This window comes from Columba livia, chromosome 2 (genome assembly GCF_036013475.1).
Source record: "Columba livia isolate bColLiv1 breed racing homer chromosome 2, bColLiv1.pat.W.v2, whole genome shotgun sequence".
Lineage (NCBI taxonomy): Eukaryota > Metazoa > Chordata > Aves > Columbiformes > Columbidae > Columba > Columba livia.
The window spans coordinates 117,757,243-117,779,653 of record NC_088603.1 but is presented as its reverse complement, the minus strand read 5'-3'; the positions used below and the strand labels follow the sequence as shown (position 1 = coordinate 117,779,653).

The 22,411-nt window shown below is 39.3% G+C and overlaps 1 protein-coding gene across 9 annotated transcripts in view; it reads left to right on the top strand.

Moving 5' to 3' along the window:
- Positions 1-22,411, top strand: part of NOL4 (nucleolar protein 4) — a 198,256-nt gene that overhangs the window by 94,470 nt on the left and 81,375 nt on the right. For 6 of the 9 annotated variants that reach the window (XM_065053439.1, XM_021292056.2, XM_021292057.2 and 3 more), the window contains exon 6: positions 18,733-19,016. In XM_065053439.1, coding sequence (XP_064909511.1) covers positions 18,733-19,016 — 284 coding nt within the window. Of the gene's footprint in view, positions 1-14; positions 167-394; positions 657-18,732; positions 19,017-22,411 lie in introns of those variants that run through there. The other 3 variants (XM_065053443.1, XM_021292063.2, XM_065053442.1) reach the window with 2 other exon arrangements.

The window sequence follows — 22,411 nt, the reverse complement described above, 5'->3', positions numbered from 1 at the left end:
AAGATTAGCTCGTACTGTGCACTGGAGAGAATTTAGGGGAAGTCAAGCTAATCCCTGGGTGCACTGCGAGAGAAAGGTTGGACCTCGCCTGAGGGATGCTGTATCTGCAATGATAGAATTGGCCTGCCACAGACACTGGTATTTAAGTTGAAGAGCAGAATTCACAGTAAGTGTCAGAACCTCCAGAGAGGAATATTGAATGAGGTTTTCTAAGTCTTGGTGAAGACTGTCCCATGCCAACAGTGGTATGACAGCAGGAGGCTGTGTGGAATACCAATAAGTTTCACCCGTTCAGGTGGTATTTCCAATATAGATTCAAAGCCTCAGTTCCCTGGAAACTAGGAGATCAAATTTTAAAACGTCGTCGTGAGACGCGCACCTAGAAACCTGAAGCATGTCTCATTTGGTGCATAAAGCTGAGCAACTGATGATGAGCATGCCTTACAAATTGTGTGTGCACTGTGCAGTGTGCTCAGGAATTCCTGTGTGCTGAAAAATAAGCGGGAAAGCATGAGGAAACTGATCTGTGTGTGCTGCAAACTCAACTGCAAAAGTGCTGAGCTATCAAATTAAGCATGAAAATTTACAGCTACTGATTCAGCCTTGTTTTTTCTTCATATTAAAGCCCAAACAGAGAAAACATGAGCTTTTTAAAGGTATAGTCATAATACAAGCTTTTCTTTGAGAAAAACTCATTTTAATGTAGCTAAATTAAGGTGGTGTGTGGCATGATGCAGCGTGTGAATTGTGTGTTTGTTTTCTTGCCGGTAGAGTTAAACAGAAGGTATTCTAGCTATTCCATTTCTGCTATGTTAATGCTCTGGCTTTCTTTGACATGGTCCTGTATTTCACTTTAATAGATGCTCAAGGCTCCCAGCTTTAAACTAGACTGTTTGCAGTAAGATTTTCACTGTCTGCTTTTGATTACTGTGAGCTTTTCCTAAACTTATTTTTTTCAGCAGAGTTTATAGGTTCAGCCTATGTATTTTTCCATCTTTAGTGTGCATGCTTTTTCTGTTAAGTTTTAAATAAAAAATAACTTCATCATTATTTAATGGCTATTTAATATATAACAGTATTATCTTAGATATGTTTATGCATATATGTGTTTTATATGTATAAAATGCATGTGTGCGTGTGTTTCTGCAATACATACTTGCATATTCATATGCAGACAAATAGACTCTTTGTTTTAATGGGGCCCATTAGTGATTCATGCTAATACAATACCGAGAAAGTAAAAAATCTGTTTTCACATTGAAGGATAGGTGTTTTTCTCATATCTAAAATGTTTATCGTTACAAAAAACTAATAAACACAGTCCACTAAAAGAAGCAGCATATGTTGCATTTCTGTGTGTGTTTATAGAGTAAAAAGGGAAAGCATCTTGACTGATTTGATGAGAGCCCTGTGTTGCATTCCCTGGGTCCATGGAACAGGCAGTGAAGGGACAGTCGGTTTCTTCTCTGCCCTCCCAGGGCAGCACAGAAAGAGTCACACACAAGCTCCAGATTGGTTAGTACAAGAATGGTCTTCCCTGATTCTTTTGTTTGGCTGGTCTACCAAATAGTAACAGAACTGATAAACAAAGATAATGTCTATCTTCTTTGTATTGATACTTAAAAAACTGAGTAGCCAGTGTACATCTATTATGTGGAGGACTATAGAAATAAACATAAAAGGTACGGAAGCTTATAAGTCATTGTTCAGGCTTGAGTCTGTGGTGGACATATGGGTGACAGGGAGTACACACAAATGCCAAGCAAAGAGGGGGGCAGGATAAGAAAAAATTCATCAAATGTTCTTCTTTAGAGTGAGCACTAAGAAATCAGTGTATATTATCTGTCAAATTAAATTACTAATTAAAAATCAGTGATAAAATAACACAAGGAAACATTAGCCAGAGAATTCATTGTTTATTTTCACCACCACTGGGAGGCTATGTTTTAGAGTGACACCTTTTAACATAGTTGTTTACACCTTTTAAAAACTTTTAAACAGTTAACTGCACAAATTTTCTACCTTGTGTGTCCTTTTATTAAATTAATTAGCCAAGAAGGTGGATTATTTATCTCAAGGTCATGATGTGTTTCATTTTTTTTTTTTTCTCCAGCATTTAACTTGTGTATGGAATAATGTTGGCTGGTCAAATGTCTCAGCTTTTTCTTGTCTTCTGCAAAATGTGTGATTTTAGGAAGTGGGTCCAAGTTTTATTAGGCCTGAGTTTTCACAAAGAGACTTGAATTCCTCATCTACATTTCTAGACAGCTTTAAGCACCAACTGTAAACAGGACTAACTGAACGTGAGGAAGCACAGTGAGGTTCCAAGCAGGCACCCAAACCCATGACCTGTGTTCCATTCTCCTCTGAGAAAACAATGGGAACGCTCCTGGTAGCAGTGGGACTGTATCATATCAGGGCAGGTACAACTGGTACAGAGTGCTCACATCAAGGCCTCCAAACTTGAGGTAATTCCTGTATAAAATCTGTTTCAATTCAATAAAATTGATTTTCTTGAGTTATCAGAAACTAAAAAGCAGAGGTGACTCTGCTTTCTGTATAGAAAAATGTCAGAGTCCCTAAACTCTTAAGAATAATAGACCTGGCATATTTTGCCAGGGCTCCTCCACGGCACACTCCTGCTGGGAGAGCTGCTGGCTTCCCCATAGCAGTGGGTCACTCCTCTGCCCAGGCTTTTCTCCTCATTCCCTTTCTGGCTAACATTCCTGCTTCCTGCAGGTATTGTCCTCTCCCCAAACTGCCTTCTTCCTGTGTCTCTGAACTGCCTTCTCTCCTAGCGTTCAGGCTGTCTGCTGGCTAGATGGTGAACTGGCTGACATTATACTCTCCGATGCATCTGAGTGTGACCAGCAGGTCGAGGTAGGTTTTCCTCCCCCTCTACCCTGGTGAGGCCACATCTGGAGTACTCTGCTCGGAGAGTACTGTGTCTGGAATACTGCCCAGAGACCTTGTGGAGTCTCCTTCTCTGGAGATATTCAAACCCCACCTGGACACATTCCTGTGCAATCTGCTCTGGTGAAGCTGCTTTAGTAGGTGGGTTGGACTAGATGATCTCCAGAGGTCCCTTCCAACTCCAACCATTCCATGATTCTGTAAAAGTAAATGGGATGATTTAATGTATATACTGTTTCGTCGGATCAAGGTTTTGAATTATGACACCAATCAGAAAAATATTGTTGATAGTGTGTCACTCTCTTTCCTTGAAACATTTGTCACTATCGCAAAACACTCTCCCCACCAACTTGTACAGCATCGCTTCTGCCTACAACCTCCCTTTGGAATTCATGACTAACAATTTGTCCATTTTTCATTGAGATACTCATTCATGGAAAAATAGGTAAGGTGTTCAGCATTTCCTGGGTGGTATGCTGTACCTTACAGAACTTGGCTGTCTTTTTGCATCCACAAATATGATAAAATCACAAACCCTATTCTGTCCCAGCAGCGATCTTGCTGCTGGTGTTCTCATTAAATCAATAACAGAAATAACAAGTTTATATTATAGAATCATAGAATCATTTCAGCTGTAAAAGACCCTCAGGATCATCGGGTCCAACCATAACCTAATCTAACTCTAGCACTAAGCCATGTCCCTAAGAACCTCATCTAAATGCCTTTTAAACACCTCCAGGGATGGTGACTCCACCACTTCCCTGGGCAGCCTGTTCCAATGCCTGACAACCCCTACCATGAAGAATTTTTTCCTGCTCCTCATCAGACTTGTGCTCCAGACCCCTCACCAGCTTCATCACCCTCCTCTGCACTCTCTAGTACCTCAATGTTCTTCTTATGATGAGGGGCCCAAAACTGAACACATGCAATGTATATGTCTGTCCATATCAGAGATTTATCTGTCACATTTTAGTAAGAAAAAAGTAATAGTAGTGACATTGGTTGCAAGGCATTTTTTTTTCCTGAGGTATCTCTGCCTCTGTAATTCCTTTGAAATGCTCCCTGTTTCCCTGAAAATAAGCCCTAGCATGATTTTTCAGGATTCTCCAAATATAAGCTTTGCCCAGAAAATTAGGCCTAGTTACAGTTCATAAAATAAGTCAATGTAAATAGTGTCCAGGCAGCTATACATGTAAAAAAGTAAAATTAATTGGCAATAGAATGCAGCAGGACAGATAGACTCTTCACCAAGAAAAGCAGACACCTGACTGACACCTGACAGTTGTGTTGCCAATGCGCTACAAGCAGGCTCCATGGACAAGAGGTTCTCATTTAAGGAAAGTGCCATTGCTAGACATGAGAAATTGGGGCCCATGGTTCTAAAGGAAATAGAGTCACAAGAAATTCATAATGGAATTAATGGAATTCAGGGTTTGGAGAGTTATGCTGATGTTCCAGAATGTGAAGACATTATTATATTTGAATAAATGTTGATTTTTTGTTGAAGAATAAATGTAGATTGTTGTTGGTGGAAAAATAAGATATCCCCTGAATATAAGCCCTAATGCATCTTTTGGAGCAAAAATTAATATAAGACCCTGTCTTATTTTTGGGGAAACAGGGTAGGTATATATGTTGTGTTTCCAAAGAGACTATAAACGACCAATTTGAAGACGGCAGAAGTGGCCCTCAATGAAAGAAGTGTATCCTCAGCTGAAACAAGAAGTTTAAGTCTATTAAGCTCAAATATTTTGATTAATATTTGTATTTTTCTTCTGTTTAGACAAATAGCAAGGATTGAAAAAATGTCTTTTTAGATGACAGTTTCCCCTAATTTGGAACAGTAACAGCCAACCACATGGGAATATTTTCATTATTTAAAACCTCTTTATTTTCTTTTTCTCCTCAAAAGTAAAACTCTGAAGCCACTAATTGTATGTAAATTTCATTAATGGAATAAATTATTTCCCAGGCTGCACACACTGGCTTCTGTTGACTCCAATGAGATTAAGATCATATGCATCTAGAGGTAGATTTCAGCCCTCTGAGTGGTGTTCTTCTGGCCAGCTTTGTATGAGTTGATTAAAAAGTGCTTTCTCAGTGCTGTGCTGCTGGCATTTTGGCTTTCTGCGCCCTAAGTTCTTTATATTAGCTGAAGAGCTAACCAAAACAGCAATGTGGTTTTTCAGCAGGGCCAAATACAAAGAGAGAGAAACCAAGATTTCCTGGAGCAAGTTCTCTGGTTCTAGTGGTAGTTGAGATACCACACGCTGTCTGGCTGACAGCCCAAATACTAAAAGAAGTGGAATTGTTCTTGTTGTAGCTCAATTATTCTAGTTTTGTATGCTTCTAGCCACAGCAAACTGAATTTTTCAGTCTTCTCCAGAGGTCATTTGTGAGACCATAAGAGTAGGTGGCTACTAGGAGCATGAGGGATATACCTGCATCCTCTAGAACAATGCTGAGGTTTATTCTAGATTCCAAATATCAAATTATAACATCAGTAGTATTGAAATTGCAATTGTGGTAGAAAGTTATACAATGGGAATCCAGAGTTTCTGTCATTCTGTTGCCAGAAGAGTCCACTTGGAGTTTTACAGGGGCTATGAGAATGAACGTGAGCTGAAGGTTTGAGTGATCAGTCTTTTCATGCATTGTGCATTTTAATTTCTCACCGCAACTTTATTACTGACAATAGTTTAGTTATTATATCTTGGTGTGGACCCCTTTAATGGTCTGTCTTTAGGTGGATAATCAGTCATTTTGAGTTTGTCATTTCTCTAGCCATTATGGTTGAAATTGTTTTCTGAAACATGCTGAGGAGAAGAAGACAGCTGGATATGTGGGTTGATGGCAACAGCAGCAGATTGCATCTGTGATTTGTGAACGCTTCCAGACAGCAGCAAACCAAACATGATCTCATCAAAACTATGTTTTGGGTATCAAGTCCAAGGGCCAGAGTGCCATGTTATTCACTAATGTCCTTATATTGTGCCCTTTGCTACTGTATAAACTACTGAAGATTTGTTTTGATGGCTCATATTGTGGTTACCACATAATGTAGAAATTGCATTAACACTACCAGTCCTTTTAATGTCTGCAAATGTGCTGTCATCATAAGTCCACTTCCAAAACAAAAGCTCAGCCTTTACTCCCTGTATTTTACCTCAGTCTTTTACAGCAGCATATGTGGTGTTGAGTTTGGCAGGGACTCCAAGTGTAGGAAACTCCAGAAACTGCAGATTTCAGTGCTGAAGTTAAAAAGAAGTGCATTTTGGGAAAACAGACTGCTTGAGAATTGGGTAATGACATCTACATAAAAAGGACTCCACACCAGTGATTTTCACCACACTTGTCAAGTGGGTTTTGCCATCTGTTGGAGATATTTCAAATTAGAGCTGTCTCAGGTATTCTTCGACAGAAGAAGATGATGTTGACATTAAAGCAAAAATCTGCCAAATTTTTCAAGCACAAAGAGTTTTCAAGTTTTCCCATCTTTCATTTACACTTTTGTTCAATTGCAGTGGGAGGGAAAGTTCAAAACAAGAGATGCAGTGCTTATTCAGGTGGTTGGACAGTGAAAATTTCAAGTCCACAGCTCAACTGAGGAATAACAGTGGATATGGCAGGACTATCTGTCAGGTACTTGGGGCTTTGAGAAGTTTCTGGGCATTGAATCGTACTTACTTGGTTTGCCAGAGCTATTGGGCTGACAGACCATCTAGCAAAATCATTCTTTTTTCTCTTCCGATACCTCTTATTCTAGTCCATTTTCAGATGACGTGTGACCAAATGCTCAGCTATATTTTGGGAATTGTAAAACAAACAAAAAAAATTTCATATCTGTACCAAAAATAATTTCTGAAAAAAAAAAAGTTTTATTTTTGCCAAAAAGATTTTCTGAAAAGGAAAGAGCATTTTTTAATTTTGCCAGTCACACTGGGTGTCAACATGTCTATGTGTAGTGTTATGAGGCAGTTGGGATTTACGTGATGACTTGAATGAAGGCAGAAGAGGCCTTGCTGTAGTATTAATAAATACTTCATGGGAAGTCTGCTATCTTCTTCCTGATATCACCCAGTTGGTGGAAAAACCTCAAATCATGGCTGTTTGTGGACAGAGTCTGCAAATCTGTCATTTTTCAACCAAAGTTATATTACAGGATTATGGATTCTCCTGTCTTGGGCCATGCAATTTTTTAGTAGGAAAAAGTAATAACCGTTGTAAACTCCCAAGCTAATTCTAATGCCTGGTGTATGAAAACACATGTACATTTCTCATGGCAGTTTTGACATTTGCTATGTGAGAGAGATTTTTCGAACTGATCAAAGGAAGACCAGTCATCATCACTATTTATTTTTCTCCCTTTTGTTTGATGCCTATAATTGTAATCAACGTGTTAGGGAGACTCCCAATAGGCTCATTTCGTTCACCTCAATGGCAACATTTTTGTGTTCAGGTAAAGCTTCCTTAGCATTGGTGGCTGTTGCTACCTTTTTGCATTCTTTTGCTGGTGTTTGGGCTGGTGCCAAGCCTTGGTAGATGCTGAATATTTTAAACTTTCACTAGATACAGTGAAAAATAAAATTAGGAAAGTATAATGGGTAAAAAATTCAAAAATGATTGCTTGCCAGATGGAGAAAGGCCATCAAGTTTGTTATGGAGTGTTGCCCTGCGTGACCAGAATACTGTTTTCACTCAAGCAGTGAGGAGACACTGTAGTTACCCAAGGCATGTTCAAATCAGGAAACAGTAATGTATTATACATTCTGCCATGGACATCCATAAGCATTTTAAAGTGACAGAATAAAAAGCAAACTGAATTGGAAAGGGACATGCAATTTATATCCCTTAAAAATGTTGATTTGCTTGAGTTTATAAGAGCAGCTTTCCAAGCTCTGGAATTCTTCACTGAATTGCTAAACCCACAGTCTGTCTGTAACACAATCCTACACTTGACTCACTGATATTCTGTCTCAGCAAAAACATTAATTACATCACAGTCATTAAATAAGGAAACAGCAACCCTAATGGAGTCCTAAACTTGGATATTTAGTGTTCTGACCTCTTAGATTCACTAACATCCACATTCCTAATGTATCAAGGAAGTTTTAGGACGCTGTTCATAATGCTAAAATTATGACGAAGTACAAAGGCTGTAAGTTCCTACTTCATAATTCATGTACTTTTCTTCTAGTTGTTCTCAATTACATGTTTATTACCTATTTTTAAACTGAATTTCAGTATGTGAATATTAGAGGCACTTACTTTACTCTCTGCTGAGTTCGGAAATTTTCCTGAAAGCCTTAATGTTAGTGTGAGTGGAGAGAACTGATTGGAAAGGATGTGACAGGATTATTCTAGAGTGAAAACCAAACCTTTTGCAAAAAAAACCAGTTGATTTTACCAACATTATCAAATGAAAACTGGTAAAAAATTACAAAAACGGTAGGAAATGTCTTCACTTCTAATTATGAAGGATTTTTCATGTCCTAGCTTTTAATATACAGTTGCAAATAACAAAATGGCTTTAATTTACTTGATACAAGTGTTTAAAGTATACTTTTCTGTGTAAAAAAGTAAAGAAAATTAAATTGTCATTTGAAATCCCAAACTACAGAGCTACAAAATCGATGGTTAAAGGTCTAATGAGTCCAAACTATTTGTAGAAATATTGTTACTGAGAGTTATGCTGTCAACTTGAATAAACTGTTTTCGTTATTATAGAGGTACCCAAAATATTGGTCTGACAGGGCATTTTGAACTTAAAGTTACTCTTTCTTTTATGCACCTAAATAGCTACTTTGTAGCCACTGAGATGGTGTATACATTACAAATATAAAGCAAAGAATGCTTGCAAGTCTTCTTCAGAATGGTTCTGAAATAAAACTTAAAATATAATAAGAGCATCTGTTGAACTTCAGTGGAACTCTTGATTTTCTTACAATTGGGCATAGATTTTCCCAGTGTTGTTGTTGTTGTTCTTTGGCAAGGGGGGCGTGTAATGTAAGATTTTTTCTTATTTCTAGTTCATTGTAGTCTTCTAGTGATATGCAAAATATTAACAGACATATTATTTTTTTCATATTTCAAGGGGAACCTTCTGCTTCTTTTTCTAGTAGAACTATAACAGACAAGCAAACCCAGCAATTTGTACTAGGAGGCCCATGTAGGAGTTTGGGTGAAATGTTGAGAAGGATGTATGAAGCACAAAGCAGTAATTTCTGTTTGCTCTTAAGGCTTCTCCTTTCTTTCTCTCCCAGTTTTACTGATGGAGAGGGTCTAATGAGCCTGAGGTCATCTTCCCCAATATCCTTGCTGCCTTTGCTGACGGGGTGCAGAGCTGCTAAATGATCATTTGTCTTGGTTGTGTTTGGGGCTTCACCCTTCAAGAAGGAAAGACCCACTCAACACACCAAAGCTGGTAGGCTAAATTTTAGGCTTTAAAGGATTTTATTAAAAATGCCAGTATCCAGTCTGCAGAGAATTTCGTCTCCTGACTCCAACTTGACCTTTCCTCTTTGTTTTTATCTTCTGGCAGATCCTGATGAAGTAAAATATGACATCACACACATGCAGTAGGTTTGAGTGGCAGATAAGTTGAATATGATTCCTTTCAGCCCTGTTGGGGTTGATGTTTAGGCACCAAACATGAACCTACATGTTACTTTTTTGTCTGTTGCTGGCATAGCACCAGATCCTTCTTGCTGCTAGGAATGGCAGCAGCTGCTGCTGCTCTCAGCAGCCTTTAGCTAGAGCAGCATAAGCCTCTTCCAGGCTGCGCAAGAAAGAGGAGTGGGTGAGATCTCTTAGGTTACCTCTTTTCACTTTAAGGAAAAGACTTCACATTTCTCCTTAGCGTGTTGCCATCTCAAGCATCTTTGTCGCATATGTGTTCTGTCCATGGTTGGAATTTCAGTGAATCTCAAAACTTGGAGTTAGTCTGTCCTGAGCCCTGCTTTCCTGCCTGTCTGCCAGCCTTCCTCAGTTCCCAGCTTCATATCAACAAACTGCTCTGGTGTCCTGTTTGGGGTGAGCTGAAGGCAATACCTCTGGCATCACTGATACATTATCAGAGTGAGAAGTTGCTCCTGCAATGCTTGTCCAGAGACAGAGCTCTAAGCCACAATTCTCAAGGCCAGATGACATGCAAACATTCAAATATGATCCCATATGTGACACCAAAACTTTTAGAAGAATTCCACGTTTTCTGTATTGAGATCTGCTTGATAAACCCTTTGCCACACAAAGTGCCCTAGAGGTTTCTCCAGAGTAAAGAGAAAGACAGAGATTTTTCTCCCCAGAGGCAGTGAGGGCTATGTCTGTTGAAGTGGAAATGCCAAAGCACAACTACAAACTAGAGACACAGTGATAATAAGATGATTGTGCACCCAGTGAGCTATTCAACTGGTTATTTCCATGTGCACTACCCTCCTAATAGCCATTCTGCTTCATCTCCTTGTTGTATTATATATATGCAGGGACAGTAGCTCTGCAGGCAAAGTAAGCATGCGATCACTCATGAAGCTTTATAAATGAGCCCTTCTATATCACTGTGACTGACAGCGCAGGATTATTTTTCTGATAGTTGCTGATGTCATGGAGTGGCAGTTGTTCACTGTTCTGTTATTTAATGTTATAATTGAATAAAATATCTGCCTGTTTTGTGCCTCCAACAAGAAGAGACATTTATCCGTGGAAAAAACTGTGAATCGACGGGGGTTTTGTTTAATAATGAAATAGGATTTACAGCATGGCTAATACGGATTCCACTGTATATGTGCATGTGTATATCATGTTTACTGTACTCTTGTTGACAGTGCTAAGGATTAGTTTTGTAGTTTACTTTGTTCTTTTTTCTTTTCACAAACACATGCAGTGATTGATCATATGAAAGAGCTCCTGACCTATTCCTCAACCACTGCAAACAACAGTGAGAGATTAATTTATTGGCATCACACTAAAACTGATAGACGTCTCAGGTTCAAATTTCAGTGCAGCAAGGTCCATAGCTGAATTTTCAGAAGCCAACCAGGTCAGGAAAGCTACATGTATCAAAAGGAGAACAAGCATTATTAACATTAGTGAGGTTAGCTGAAGAGGACAATTAATGCATATTCTTGCAATGGAGCAAATGCAGTCTCACTGTGAATTGAAGGGACTGAGCTCTGTGCACATCACCCTGCTTCTGTCCTCTGCAAAAGCTCTTGCCCACCTCTTAGTTCCTGTTCCTGTTTCCTCAACATAGTCCTGACTTTCTAGTGGGAACAGAAACAGTGGTTGTAACTTTTTGGAGGAGCAGAGAAGGGTGCTTGATGTTTACGCAAGTTCAAGGAGAGACGAAATATTTACATGGAAAAGAAATCTGTTGAGAGTCAGTGTGTTGCTGGAAACCACATCCAGCTCAGAAAGACCTTGAGCTGGAAATTATTAAGGGCTCAGCAAGCCATAGGAGGAAGAATTGTATGTGCTTTCCTTATTCTTTTCCCCAAACATCTCCTAATAGCCCCTGCTGGAGATAAAATGTTGGACTAAATGGATTTTTAATCTGACCAACTATGGCCATTCTTATGCTTTACAAAATGGGAATAATAGAGGGTCTGAAATCACCTTTGTACCTCCATTAATTCAACCCCTGCTCTTTGTCATAATATGAAAGGGAATGGAGAAGATGAATAGATATAGTTGATTTTGACTGGCTTTTAAGTTATGTATTAAACTTTTGCTTGAAGCATCACTTGTGATGTAAATGAAGCATAACTGAATACATAACTGTGACAAATTGGGATTAAATGGTCATTGTGAAAAGTGGTGGGAGTGAAATGTGACCTCACCTTTTTACCAGTTCTTTTAGAAAAGTCTCCGTAGTTATTTCGTACTACAGAAGTTTCTGTGAGTCGGCACTCTACATCACCTTGACAGCCTGCTCTTGCACAGCCAGCAGCTTCAGTCTCACTCATCCCACTCAAGTCATTCACATCCAGCCTCCTCCTTTTAGAAAGAACAGTTACCCATCCTACAGTAGCTGCAGCTCTGAGAGATGCTCTGTCAACAGGCAACCCACTCAAAGTGTTCATTTAACCCTTGTGCATGCTGCCTTGGAGCATCCGTGTCTGTTCGGGCTGCATATGTGCTCCTCTCCCATCTTCACCTCTTAGACCAGCATGAACAAAGTGGCCCCAACAATTGCCTCGTTCACTTGGTGTGATTAATTGGATTTATTATCACCAGGAATAGTTTTGGCTTGTGGGACACTCTCATGTGGTCAGAACATCTCAAAAGAGGTGCTCAAAAGGTGCTGTAAGTTTAATTGCCTTTCCTTTGTTTCTTTTGTCTGCTTCCTGAGTAGACTATCTGCCTTGCTTCATGGCAAAATGGAAGCTATGTTAGAGTTGCTTCCATGTCATGGGGCTCTTACTTCATTCTTAATGTTAATGAGAGGGTTCCTTATCTCCCTGACCTGTCATCACGGCTGTCCTTTCAGATCTGAGCTTCCATGTGGCTGTAAGGCTGTTGGACTGAGTCACACTACTGCTGTTATAGCTGACGGCCAACATTATGGGTTACTGACTAGTAAAATATGCAGTACCTTTCAGGTAGCTGAAATCTCAGCTGTGTAAACTATTTAAGCATGCTCTAAATATTAATTGAATTCTAGCCTGAGAACTAGTTTGAGAGAGGGAGAGGATTCTGTCTTTATGTAGATCTGTCTTTATGTAGAATGGCTTGTTGATTCCTTCCTGATTTACTTGCAAGGAATATGAAAAGTCTAGGTTATTTGGATTATTTATAGTATGAAATAGATGGCTAAGAGTAATGCAAGAGATCCTTTAAAACATCTGGAGATTTTTCTCTCAAGGAGACAAGTGAGAGTTGTATGTATGTACCTTGGTTTGAGATTCACTGTACTTCAATGATCCTTATATCAAAGTTTAAATCTTATATTTGTGCTCTCAGAAAACTGATGTTTGAAGGACTTGTTATTCCAGCCAGATTTGATGCACACTTCAATTTGCTTTACTTTCAGAAAGCACTCTTACTGAAACAATGTTGAGCATTTGGCATATCTGGCCTGAAGTCAATTCTCTCTGGGTGGAAGAACTGTATTTTAATATATAACAGGAGAATCTCTAATTCTAGCAATAGATGCTGTTTGCCTATTCATAAATCTAGATATTGTTTGCTAGGAGAATATAATCCTATAAATTAAAACTTTGTGTCCGCTCTAAATCAGAGTGCCCTTAAACTATCAGCTGTCATGGAAATCACCTTGTAGAGTCCGCGGTGCTAAATACAGAGAAACTGGGTTTTGGCAGAAGTTTAGGCCATGATAATGTGAAATTCTGTGCAGATAATTGAAGTGAAGGATGCAGAATTTCTGAAAATCAAAATTCATACTCAGAGCATCTGTGTGCTTGGGCTTTCTTTGGCACTGTCTTCCACCATTTCACAGTTTCCTTCAAATGCAGGAGGATAAGTTAACACTGTGGTGACTGCAGTGAGCCTGGAGAGTTCTCAGGCAGGAGCCTGGATTTCTCAAGTGTGCAAAAACAAAGCCGGTGTAACTTTGTGTCTGGTTGGCCTCAAGGTGATCTAGAACAATGAGCTGGAAGCTTTAATGCAGTGTGATGAATAATAAATGAACTTCAAGTAGGACAATCACTGCAGTTCTTGTTTTGAGCATTATCCCTAACACAGAGAATACTTGGACTAAAGTTGCCCAGAGGGTGTTGGTCAGAGCAGAGGATCGGTGCGGAGCTCTGTGCAAGGTGGTAGAAAGAGGTCTTGGCATCAGGTTTAAGAAGTACCGGTCCATGAGTGAGAAGTCCATGCCTAAGCCTAGACAGTGATCCCTGCTTCAGCAAGGAGGCTGCTGCCCAATCCAGAGGTACCCTCAGTCTGCTCTTGGAGTGTTTCTCTGATGAGTGATGTTCTTTGATCCCTTGAGAAGGATCTCTGTGTAGGTAAGGCACCAGCTGGGTGGTTTTTAGAAGTGAAACGCATATGTGTTTTGCAGTCAGAATCACTCTCCCTTTTCAGGTTTAAGTAACACAAACAGTTGTAGATGCACTTCTAATCTTCCAGAGTGCCAGGGTAAGGGTTTGAAAACTGCAGTTCCTGGGCATGTGGCCTCCCCGGAGCAAGTAGGCCATCACTCACTGTCGTGGCTAATGCCTGTGGATAGTGGTGACCCTGGGAGGTGATGAAGATGTAAACTCATCCCACAGCCTCTTTTGTGACTGCCCTGACACGCAGTGAGGGGCAGGGAAGCCTTCTGCTCCCTTCCCTCACAGCTCCCAGCACCTGTGACGGGCTCCGTAGAACCATAGAATCATAGAATAATTTCAGTGGGAAGAAACTCTCAGGATCATCAAGTCCAACCATAACCTAACCAAACTCTAGCACTAAACCATGCCCCTAAAAACCTCATGTAAATGCCTTTTAAACACCTCCAGGGATGGTGACTCCACCACTTCCCTGGGCAGTCTGTTCCAATTCCTGACAACCCTTTCTGTGAAGAAATTTTTCCTAATATCCAATCTAAACCTCCCCTGGCACCACTTGAGGCCGTTTCCTCTTGTTCTATCACTTGCTACGTGGGGGAAAAGACCAGCCCCCTCCATACTACAACCTCCTTTCAGGCAGTTGTAGACAGTGATAAGGTCTCCCCTCAGCCTCCTTTTCTCCAGGCTGAACAGCCCCAGTTCCCTCAACCGCTCCTCATCAGACTTGTGCTCCAGACCCCTCACCAGCTTCACCGCCCTCCTCTGCACTCTCTCCAGTACTTCAATGTTCTTGTGATGGGGGCCCCAAAACTGAATACAGTATTCAAGGTGTGGCCTCACCAGTGCTTCCCTGAAGGTCTCTCCATAAAACCCAAACTTCATCAGGGGTCTTTAGTGGTCCCCAGTGGTCTTCACAGCCTGGTGCCCCCCTGGTGTTGGCTTCTTGACCTAATTTCTTGAGCATGCGTATTGTCATGTTGTGCTGCTACTCAGCAAAAGTCATGTAGCTTTCTTCATTTAGTGGAACATTCCGCTTTCCCAGCTTGCAAGCCAAGGACATCCCTCTTTGCCTCATGTCCAGTCTCTACAGAGCTATTGTTTCTCTGTTAGGTTTCTGTTACATTATGCTTAGTCTTGCTACATTAGACCTAGGGGTTTCTAAAATATTGTTGTTTCTCTTATCACTGCCCCATGTTAATGGCTGCATGCCCGGGCTGGGCCTGGCCTCCGCAGGGACTCTGGTGAGGGGCAGGGGCCGGGCCCAGGCTGCCCCAACTGCCACCATGATGTCAGCAGGTCCCAGGGGTGCCACTGTGTTCCCCAACTGCACTCCCACAGCCTTCTCCGCTGCCCCAGGGATGGGTCCCCGGCCTCTCCCCCTCAGTGCCTACCATTAGTGGTGTCCCTGTCCTGACAGAAGAGCTGTTGGCAAGCTGCCCTGAGTGACCCTCGCCAGCAGCCATAGCTGGGCCAAGCCTTGGCTCCCCAAGGCTTGCACACAGCTCTCCCCAAACCGCCTCTGCAGGATGGAGGAAAAAAATTCTGGTAAGAGAACAAGCTTTCTGTGTTAGCAGTTTGTTGTTGCTGAGATGTGATAAATAAAGGTGAGAAAACCGTATCTGGGGGTGAACATACCTTTCCTCTCCTGGGCCGGACCCTCCTGCCTTTTTCCCCAAAACCAGTTGTTCCTGATGCGGTCCGTGTTTCTGATACTTCAGAAACTCTTGCATTAGAGTAGCCTTATGCTTGACGAAAATAGACCAGCTGCCCAGGGATGAGAAATGTACTAAACCTTGTCGTTTAGTTACCTTGGTAACATCTGTAAGGAACTACCAGTGAAAAACCACTATTTTTTTCTCGATCTCTTTTATGGTAACACATATTTATGTTTACTTGGCAAAAGTGTGATTTATAGCTATTGTAGCCATTCTCCTGAACATTATCCTGACAGACAATAGTTCCCGTTTCTAACAAGCAAGGTTAAATGACTACAAAAGCAGGTATTTGACTTTATAGTAGAAACTAAGATTTACCATCAAGTAACTAAGCTTTTGTTAAGCAAAGCTAAAATCATGTAAATACTGTGTTCTTGTTTCAAAGTATTATAATGCTTGTTCACATTTACTCATGTGAGGAATTTTTTCAATGGTTGTTTTAACATCTGTTTAATTATTTTTTTTTCTTTTGCATTGTAGCAGCCTCACACACCTAAGTTTTTGTTGTCCACCATTCATCATACAGGAAAAAAAAAAAAACAAATGAAAACAACAAAACCAACCAACATTATTGCTTATGATTGCAAGCCAAAACCAACATCCTTGCTTTGCACTTGTTTTTTCCTGGATCTGGCTCTAGGCACAACTCTCTTCTTACTCCCTCACTCTCATTTAGCCCTCTGTGTTTTGGCAGTGGCTCCTCTGCACTGGCACGACCCGGGTGCCAGCACACAGAAGTTCCCAAAGGATCAGACTTGTGTGCTGCAGAGTAACCAGTGCCCCCAGATTTTAGGTGGCTCTTTGCAACCTCTGGTTCCTCACTTGTTCCTCTCTATGCTCCCAGCAGCAGGGAATTTTCTGAGCCCTTCAAAGGGAGGAGCATCTCTCACTCAGTGACCGATTCAGTAATTGATTTAATTAATTTGAAACTAACTGTCACTTGTTAAACTGATAATCAAGAAGCCAGTTATCTGTTAACAGTCCTAAACACAAATCAGCAGTAACCAAAGGATTTCTCTCTTAAATAAAGAAATCTGGATTTCTTTCTGGTATCCTAGAACTTTTAAAATTAATTGTAAATATGGCTATTTTTTAAAGACTGTATTAGAATGCTATTTTCTAGTTCAGAATAATAAAATTTCATATATTTTTCTGAAACTGCATTTAGAATTTTAACCTTTTAATGTGTTATGCCCTGTAACACATAACTCTCAGGGCATGACAGAAAATTTATTATGGATAAATCTTGCTCACCTTATTAATTTACGTAACTGAAATCCCTAAGTAGCCCCAGGTTTTTAAATCAGAACATTTCAATTGTTGCAAGTTGAATTAGTGTACACATATAAAAGTCTTATTCTAGGAATGTTATGCCTTTTATTGTATATACCTTTGTATTTGTGAGAGGTAATATGAAAGTGGTACATACCAAAACATAGCTTTATTTTTTATTGCAGCCATTAATTATAAAGCATTTTGTTAACAAAAAAAACCCCGTTCCTTAAGTAACAGCATTTAAATTATGATTTTTATTATGTGTTTTCGTGCAACTAGATTTTTTTTGCAGGTTTACAAAACAAAGAAGTTTTAAAAAATGCTCAGAATGTGTGCTCAGTCATGTATACTTTATGACATAAAAGTGTTGAATGCATATAGCAAGTAAGCCACTGATGTATGATGGCTTGTCCATGGCTCTCTAAGTACTTAATTGAATTAGATCATTACCCATTTAAACAATATTTTCTTCACTTTTAAAATTCAGATCTGAGGGTGGTAAATAATTGTGTTGTTTACTGTATTAATGACGGAGAGTCAACGATTTGATTGATCATGTAGTTTCAAACAGGAGTGTTTCTGAGCACATCCTTTAAAGAATGTGTCCTGGTGTTTTTGAAATTCCATGTGTACGTAAATGTGTTTGTTTCTTTTCCGTGGAAGTTGTTTAGAAGGGCCCAAAAGCAGATGGTACATGAAGGTACTAATATATTAAGGTCCATCTCATCATGTATCTCCAGTTTCAATCTGTACACTTTTCTGGTTGCTAACCCCCTGGTTTTGTTTCCAGCTTCACACTCTGCGATAAGCATAGGCTTGCAGAGCCCTGGGCAGGTGTTTGCACCACTGGCAAAACCATGTAAGCCAGCAAAGAAGAGGTGCTTTAGAGAACAAGAAGTAAGCAAATTGAGGGCCAAATTCTGCTGACATTTAATCAATTGAAGGATGAATTATTTTACTAGGTGGCCTGTTGGCCAAAAGATTGTTTAGAAGTAAAGAAGGGCTGAGTAGAAGCACAGGTGGCAAATTGCAGTGCTGGCAAACACAGGATACACAAAACCATAAGCATGTGAAGAGACGGTAATCATAGATTTCAGCTGTAAAGTCTTAGGAGTAACAACACCACATCCAGAGTTTTCAGATGCAGCTTTCAGGTCGATAATTTAGTCCTTTATTGAGCAGTATTTTTAAATATATTAAGACACACAATGAATGAGTAAAAAGTGGATGAAAACCTGAACGAAACAAAGATAAGATCTTAGTTTCTGGAGTCAGCTTTTCCAGTATAATCTCTACTGCCAGCAGTGAATACATCAGATGTATTTACATTGTATGTATGTGCAAGAGGATGTTTATGAATATGACATATGCTGCTCTGCACCCTTAGAACCTGAGAATTAGATTCTCTCACAGTACCATGTGCATCTCTGTTGATTTCAGAAATATGCAATACTGCAGTGATGAGCATGGTATAAGAATCTATATAGATCTATAGACATATGGACGGACAGATGGATTAAGGCAGACTTTAACACTTTGTCCCTAAAATTCCTTTGTCATAATTATCTTTTGGTGTACATAGTGACACTAAGGTGTCAGCCCAGATAATTTCCTTTAACTTAGTAATATTTTGTGGATTTACATAAAGTTTTTGCTTTCAAACACGGAGGAATGTGTGTGTACATTTTGCAGAAATGTACTGGTGTTAGTAATATAAACCATTTTCATCCTATTTTGAAAAACATTGTGAAGGTTTAAATTATGTTTGAACTGGACAGAGGTGATGATGTGGCATGTGACTGAAAATATATATTTTTTAATAGATGATTCAGCCGCAGAGAGTTTTAATGGCAATGAGACCGTGGGACACAGTTCCAATGCTTCAGGGGGAACACACTGCAGGGAGATGGCAGAAACCAACAGTAATGGCAAAACAAATCTGGAGCAGGATGAGCAGCCTCTGAACCTGAGTGACAGTCCCCTCTCTGCTCAGCTGACTTCAGAATACAGACTAGATGATCACAGCAGTAATGGAAAGAACAAATACAAGACTCTCCTAATTTCTGATCTCAAGATGGAACGGGAGGCAAGAGAAAATGGAAGCAAGGTAAGATGCTTCCACATGCTCCAGATATGAAGTGTGTAGCTTAGAAAAGGAAAAGATTTGTGAGGCCAAACAAAAGGTTATTCCCAGCTAAGCACTTAATGCAATGTGTTTAATGTTTGTCACATCATTACTCAAATGCTATGCAAAGCTTTGTATGCTCTGTTACACATATATGATGCATACATACATTAAGTCTTTGTGGATGTACATGGGTGGATACATATATATAGGCATATATATTCTGCTGACACACTGACAAAAACCAGTGCAGTTCTCCATCATGCATGAATTTTATTGGTCCATTTATTGAGAACTGTCTGCATTATCCGTTTGAAATATATATATTAAGATATGTATATAATGTAATACATAGATATATGTATGTATAGTAGGATACATATATCTATGATTATTTAGAGATGACCATCTCATTACATATATTATGTATCTGTAGAACGAATCCGTATGAGTGTTAAGTGTGTATGCCTAAACAAATTACTATGTGTGAATTACCAGCATCTGAAAGGAACTGATTTGGTTCCTTCTTGATTATTTGCAGGCACCTAACCTGAATTAAAACTGGCAAGTTTGCTTTAAGAAGCTGTAATCCCCCTAAAGGCTTTTCTCTGTAGTTTCCATTATGTGAGTAAGGAGAAGCAAGGATGGTTATATTGTAGATAAAGACAGATCATATAGATTAGATAGCTAGCTTTCTAGGAAGGTGTTTTTCATGAGAAAACTGAATTTACTGAAGAAATGGCCTGACTTATCCACTGATCTTATTGGTGAAAAGTTCTTGTTTTTTATCTGTTAACTCCCAACTGGATTACTGCTTTTACAGTGGCAATAATAGGATGTTAATACTGGATCCAAATACTATTAATGCTAGCCACTAGCTTTCAGTAGCCCACTACAAAATAATCTGACAACATAGTTATACTTCGAATGGCCACATTTTTTTCAGGGCTTTGAAATAGGAGTGATATGGAAAATCACTTTTTCTAGGTGTATCCAGAAAGGGATCGTACATGACTGATGTCTAGAGAACAACATTTCTTTATGTTAAAGTTTTAACTCCTGTCTTCATTGCCTGCAGAGTAAAAATAAAAACTTGAAACATTTTTTTAACTCTAGTGTCTGGTTTTGATGGGTAGAAGGGAGACCAAATGGGAGATTGTTAGGCTTTCTCTTTCTTGGCCATCCCAGTTTAGCAAATCATGTGTCCCAAAACCTTCTCCATAAAATCTTTATGAAATCTGCATGGCATATTTTTGTTTCCACAAATTTTAGTTTTACTGGAAATGTTTTGAACAGCTCTGGTCTCAGAGTGTGTACACACTCCAGTGCTGGATTTACTCAGTACTTTAACTGTTGTACAGCGAGTCCCAAATTGGCTAATATGAACAGTATCTTCATTTGCTCCAGGGCACATTGTTCCAATGAACCTTTCATAAGCCAGTCACCCAAATACTGATAGACACACAGGCTCTTTTGCCTGAGGTACATTGCAGCTTCTGCCATTACTCTTGCAAATACACAAATAAGCTTGGTGAAGGAAGGGAGGAGTCTTAAAGTGGAACTCATTTATAGCTAAAACAAGAACATAACCTAATGTTACATTTCCAATTTTAATCAGTTACAACTAAGATGCAAAAAAAAAAATGTATCAAAAAGTGTTAAAAATCTGTTTGTAATGAATTGAGATCACAATCAAAGCCACCTCATTCTTTGTTTTTCTGCAAATTCTAAGAGGCCTGAATCATTCCCCACATTCATATATTCTTTCATCGCTCACTGTCATGCTACCCACTCTATACTGCCAACAATATGCAGATTTGTCTCCCCTTTTTGTCCTGGTGAAATTCATGTTGATGTTTACAGTTCATTTAAGTATACAATTTATTAGGTATGAAGTAAAGATTGTTAAATGTGGAGTGAAGACTTCAGGAAGAAAACACTCATGGGATAAACGAGAAATTGTCAGAGATTTGTAAGCTGAGTATAGAGAAAAAGACTGTTTTTGTGGCCAATTTCATATTTTACAGATGAATTCTACTCTTTTTAAATTTTAAAAAGTTATAGAATATTTTTAGAAGGAACAAAAACCATCAATGTATTTGGGACTGTGCAGCATCTCAGTGTTTCATATACATACATATACACTCACATAAATAATTACTGCTGTTTTACCTTAAGCGTTATCTTACATGCTAAAGAAATAGAGAATGTTTTACGAGCCCTGGGCCTGATTAAGACGATACTCTTGCCTTCCCCTGGCAATTCAGGGCCTCCAGAAAAGTGTTCTGGCCATTACTGAGCTAATTAACTTTCAAAAATGCAGAAGGCCTAACTATCAGTTGGGTGCAGCACTCAGAAGATGCACTTGGACTAGAGTACCACAAAGAACTAGCCAGATCTCTAATTCTCTGTCAAAAAGGAAACAAAATAAAGAACGAGTAAGGTTAACAAAGTTATTAGGAGGTAGCTCTCACATATCCTTTTTACTCAGAGTACACCAAGTATGTGGATTGTTTATAAAGCTGTCTACGAATTCTCCCAGTGCTCTTGGAGCATCTAACCTCCAGCTGTTCACAGTTACACAGTTATCAGACACGATTAGACCTGAATAGTGGCATCATTGGTAGTGATGGGTAAGCAACAGTGTTTAGCGTAACCTCTAATCATGTTTTCATGAGAAAAATCAGCTGCAGTGTTCACTAAATATCAAACTGATATGCCACTTCTTATAATGTAGTATTCTTATGGTATCTTTATGTGGCAAGGAATTGAGAAAAGTTATGTGAGAAGTTAGTGAAGAAAATATCTGGTTTCTAAATGAAGGGAAAGATATTTTAACTGTTGGGCTAGCATTGCAGGAAGTAACATATTATACTTCCTTTAGTTTCTACAATGGCCCATTCAGTCTGCAGAAGATGTTACTTGCTTGAAATGGCCAGGACTCTGAAATGCACAGGCAAAGGGCTGGAGCAGGGAAGATCTATTGGCTGACATGTTCCCTACATACTCTATCTGGCTCTCCTTTTTGGGTATTGCATCAAAGATGTTTAGTTAAATTTGAAACCCTAATTTCTCTGATGAACTTGCATCCATTCTGACCTGTCGCTAGAGCCAAGATTTTTTTTTCTTTTTTTTTTAAATTTTTTTTTAAAGAAAATAATCAATGCATTATACCTCCTCCACAAAAGCAAAGATTTTGGAGGGAGTTTTATTTTTTTTCTGGAAATAAGCAGTTTTGTTCAACTATGTTGTAGGTATTTGCCTGCACAATGCTGTTTACAAGAATGATATTTCCTTCACCTGTGTAGTGATGGGCTCCACCATTTGGGAATATACTTCTGATTGATAATTTTGTAAATGCTGTAGAAATATGATCA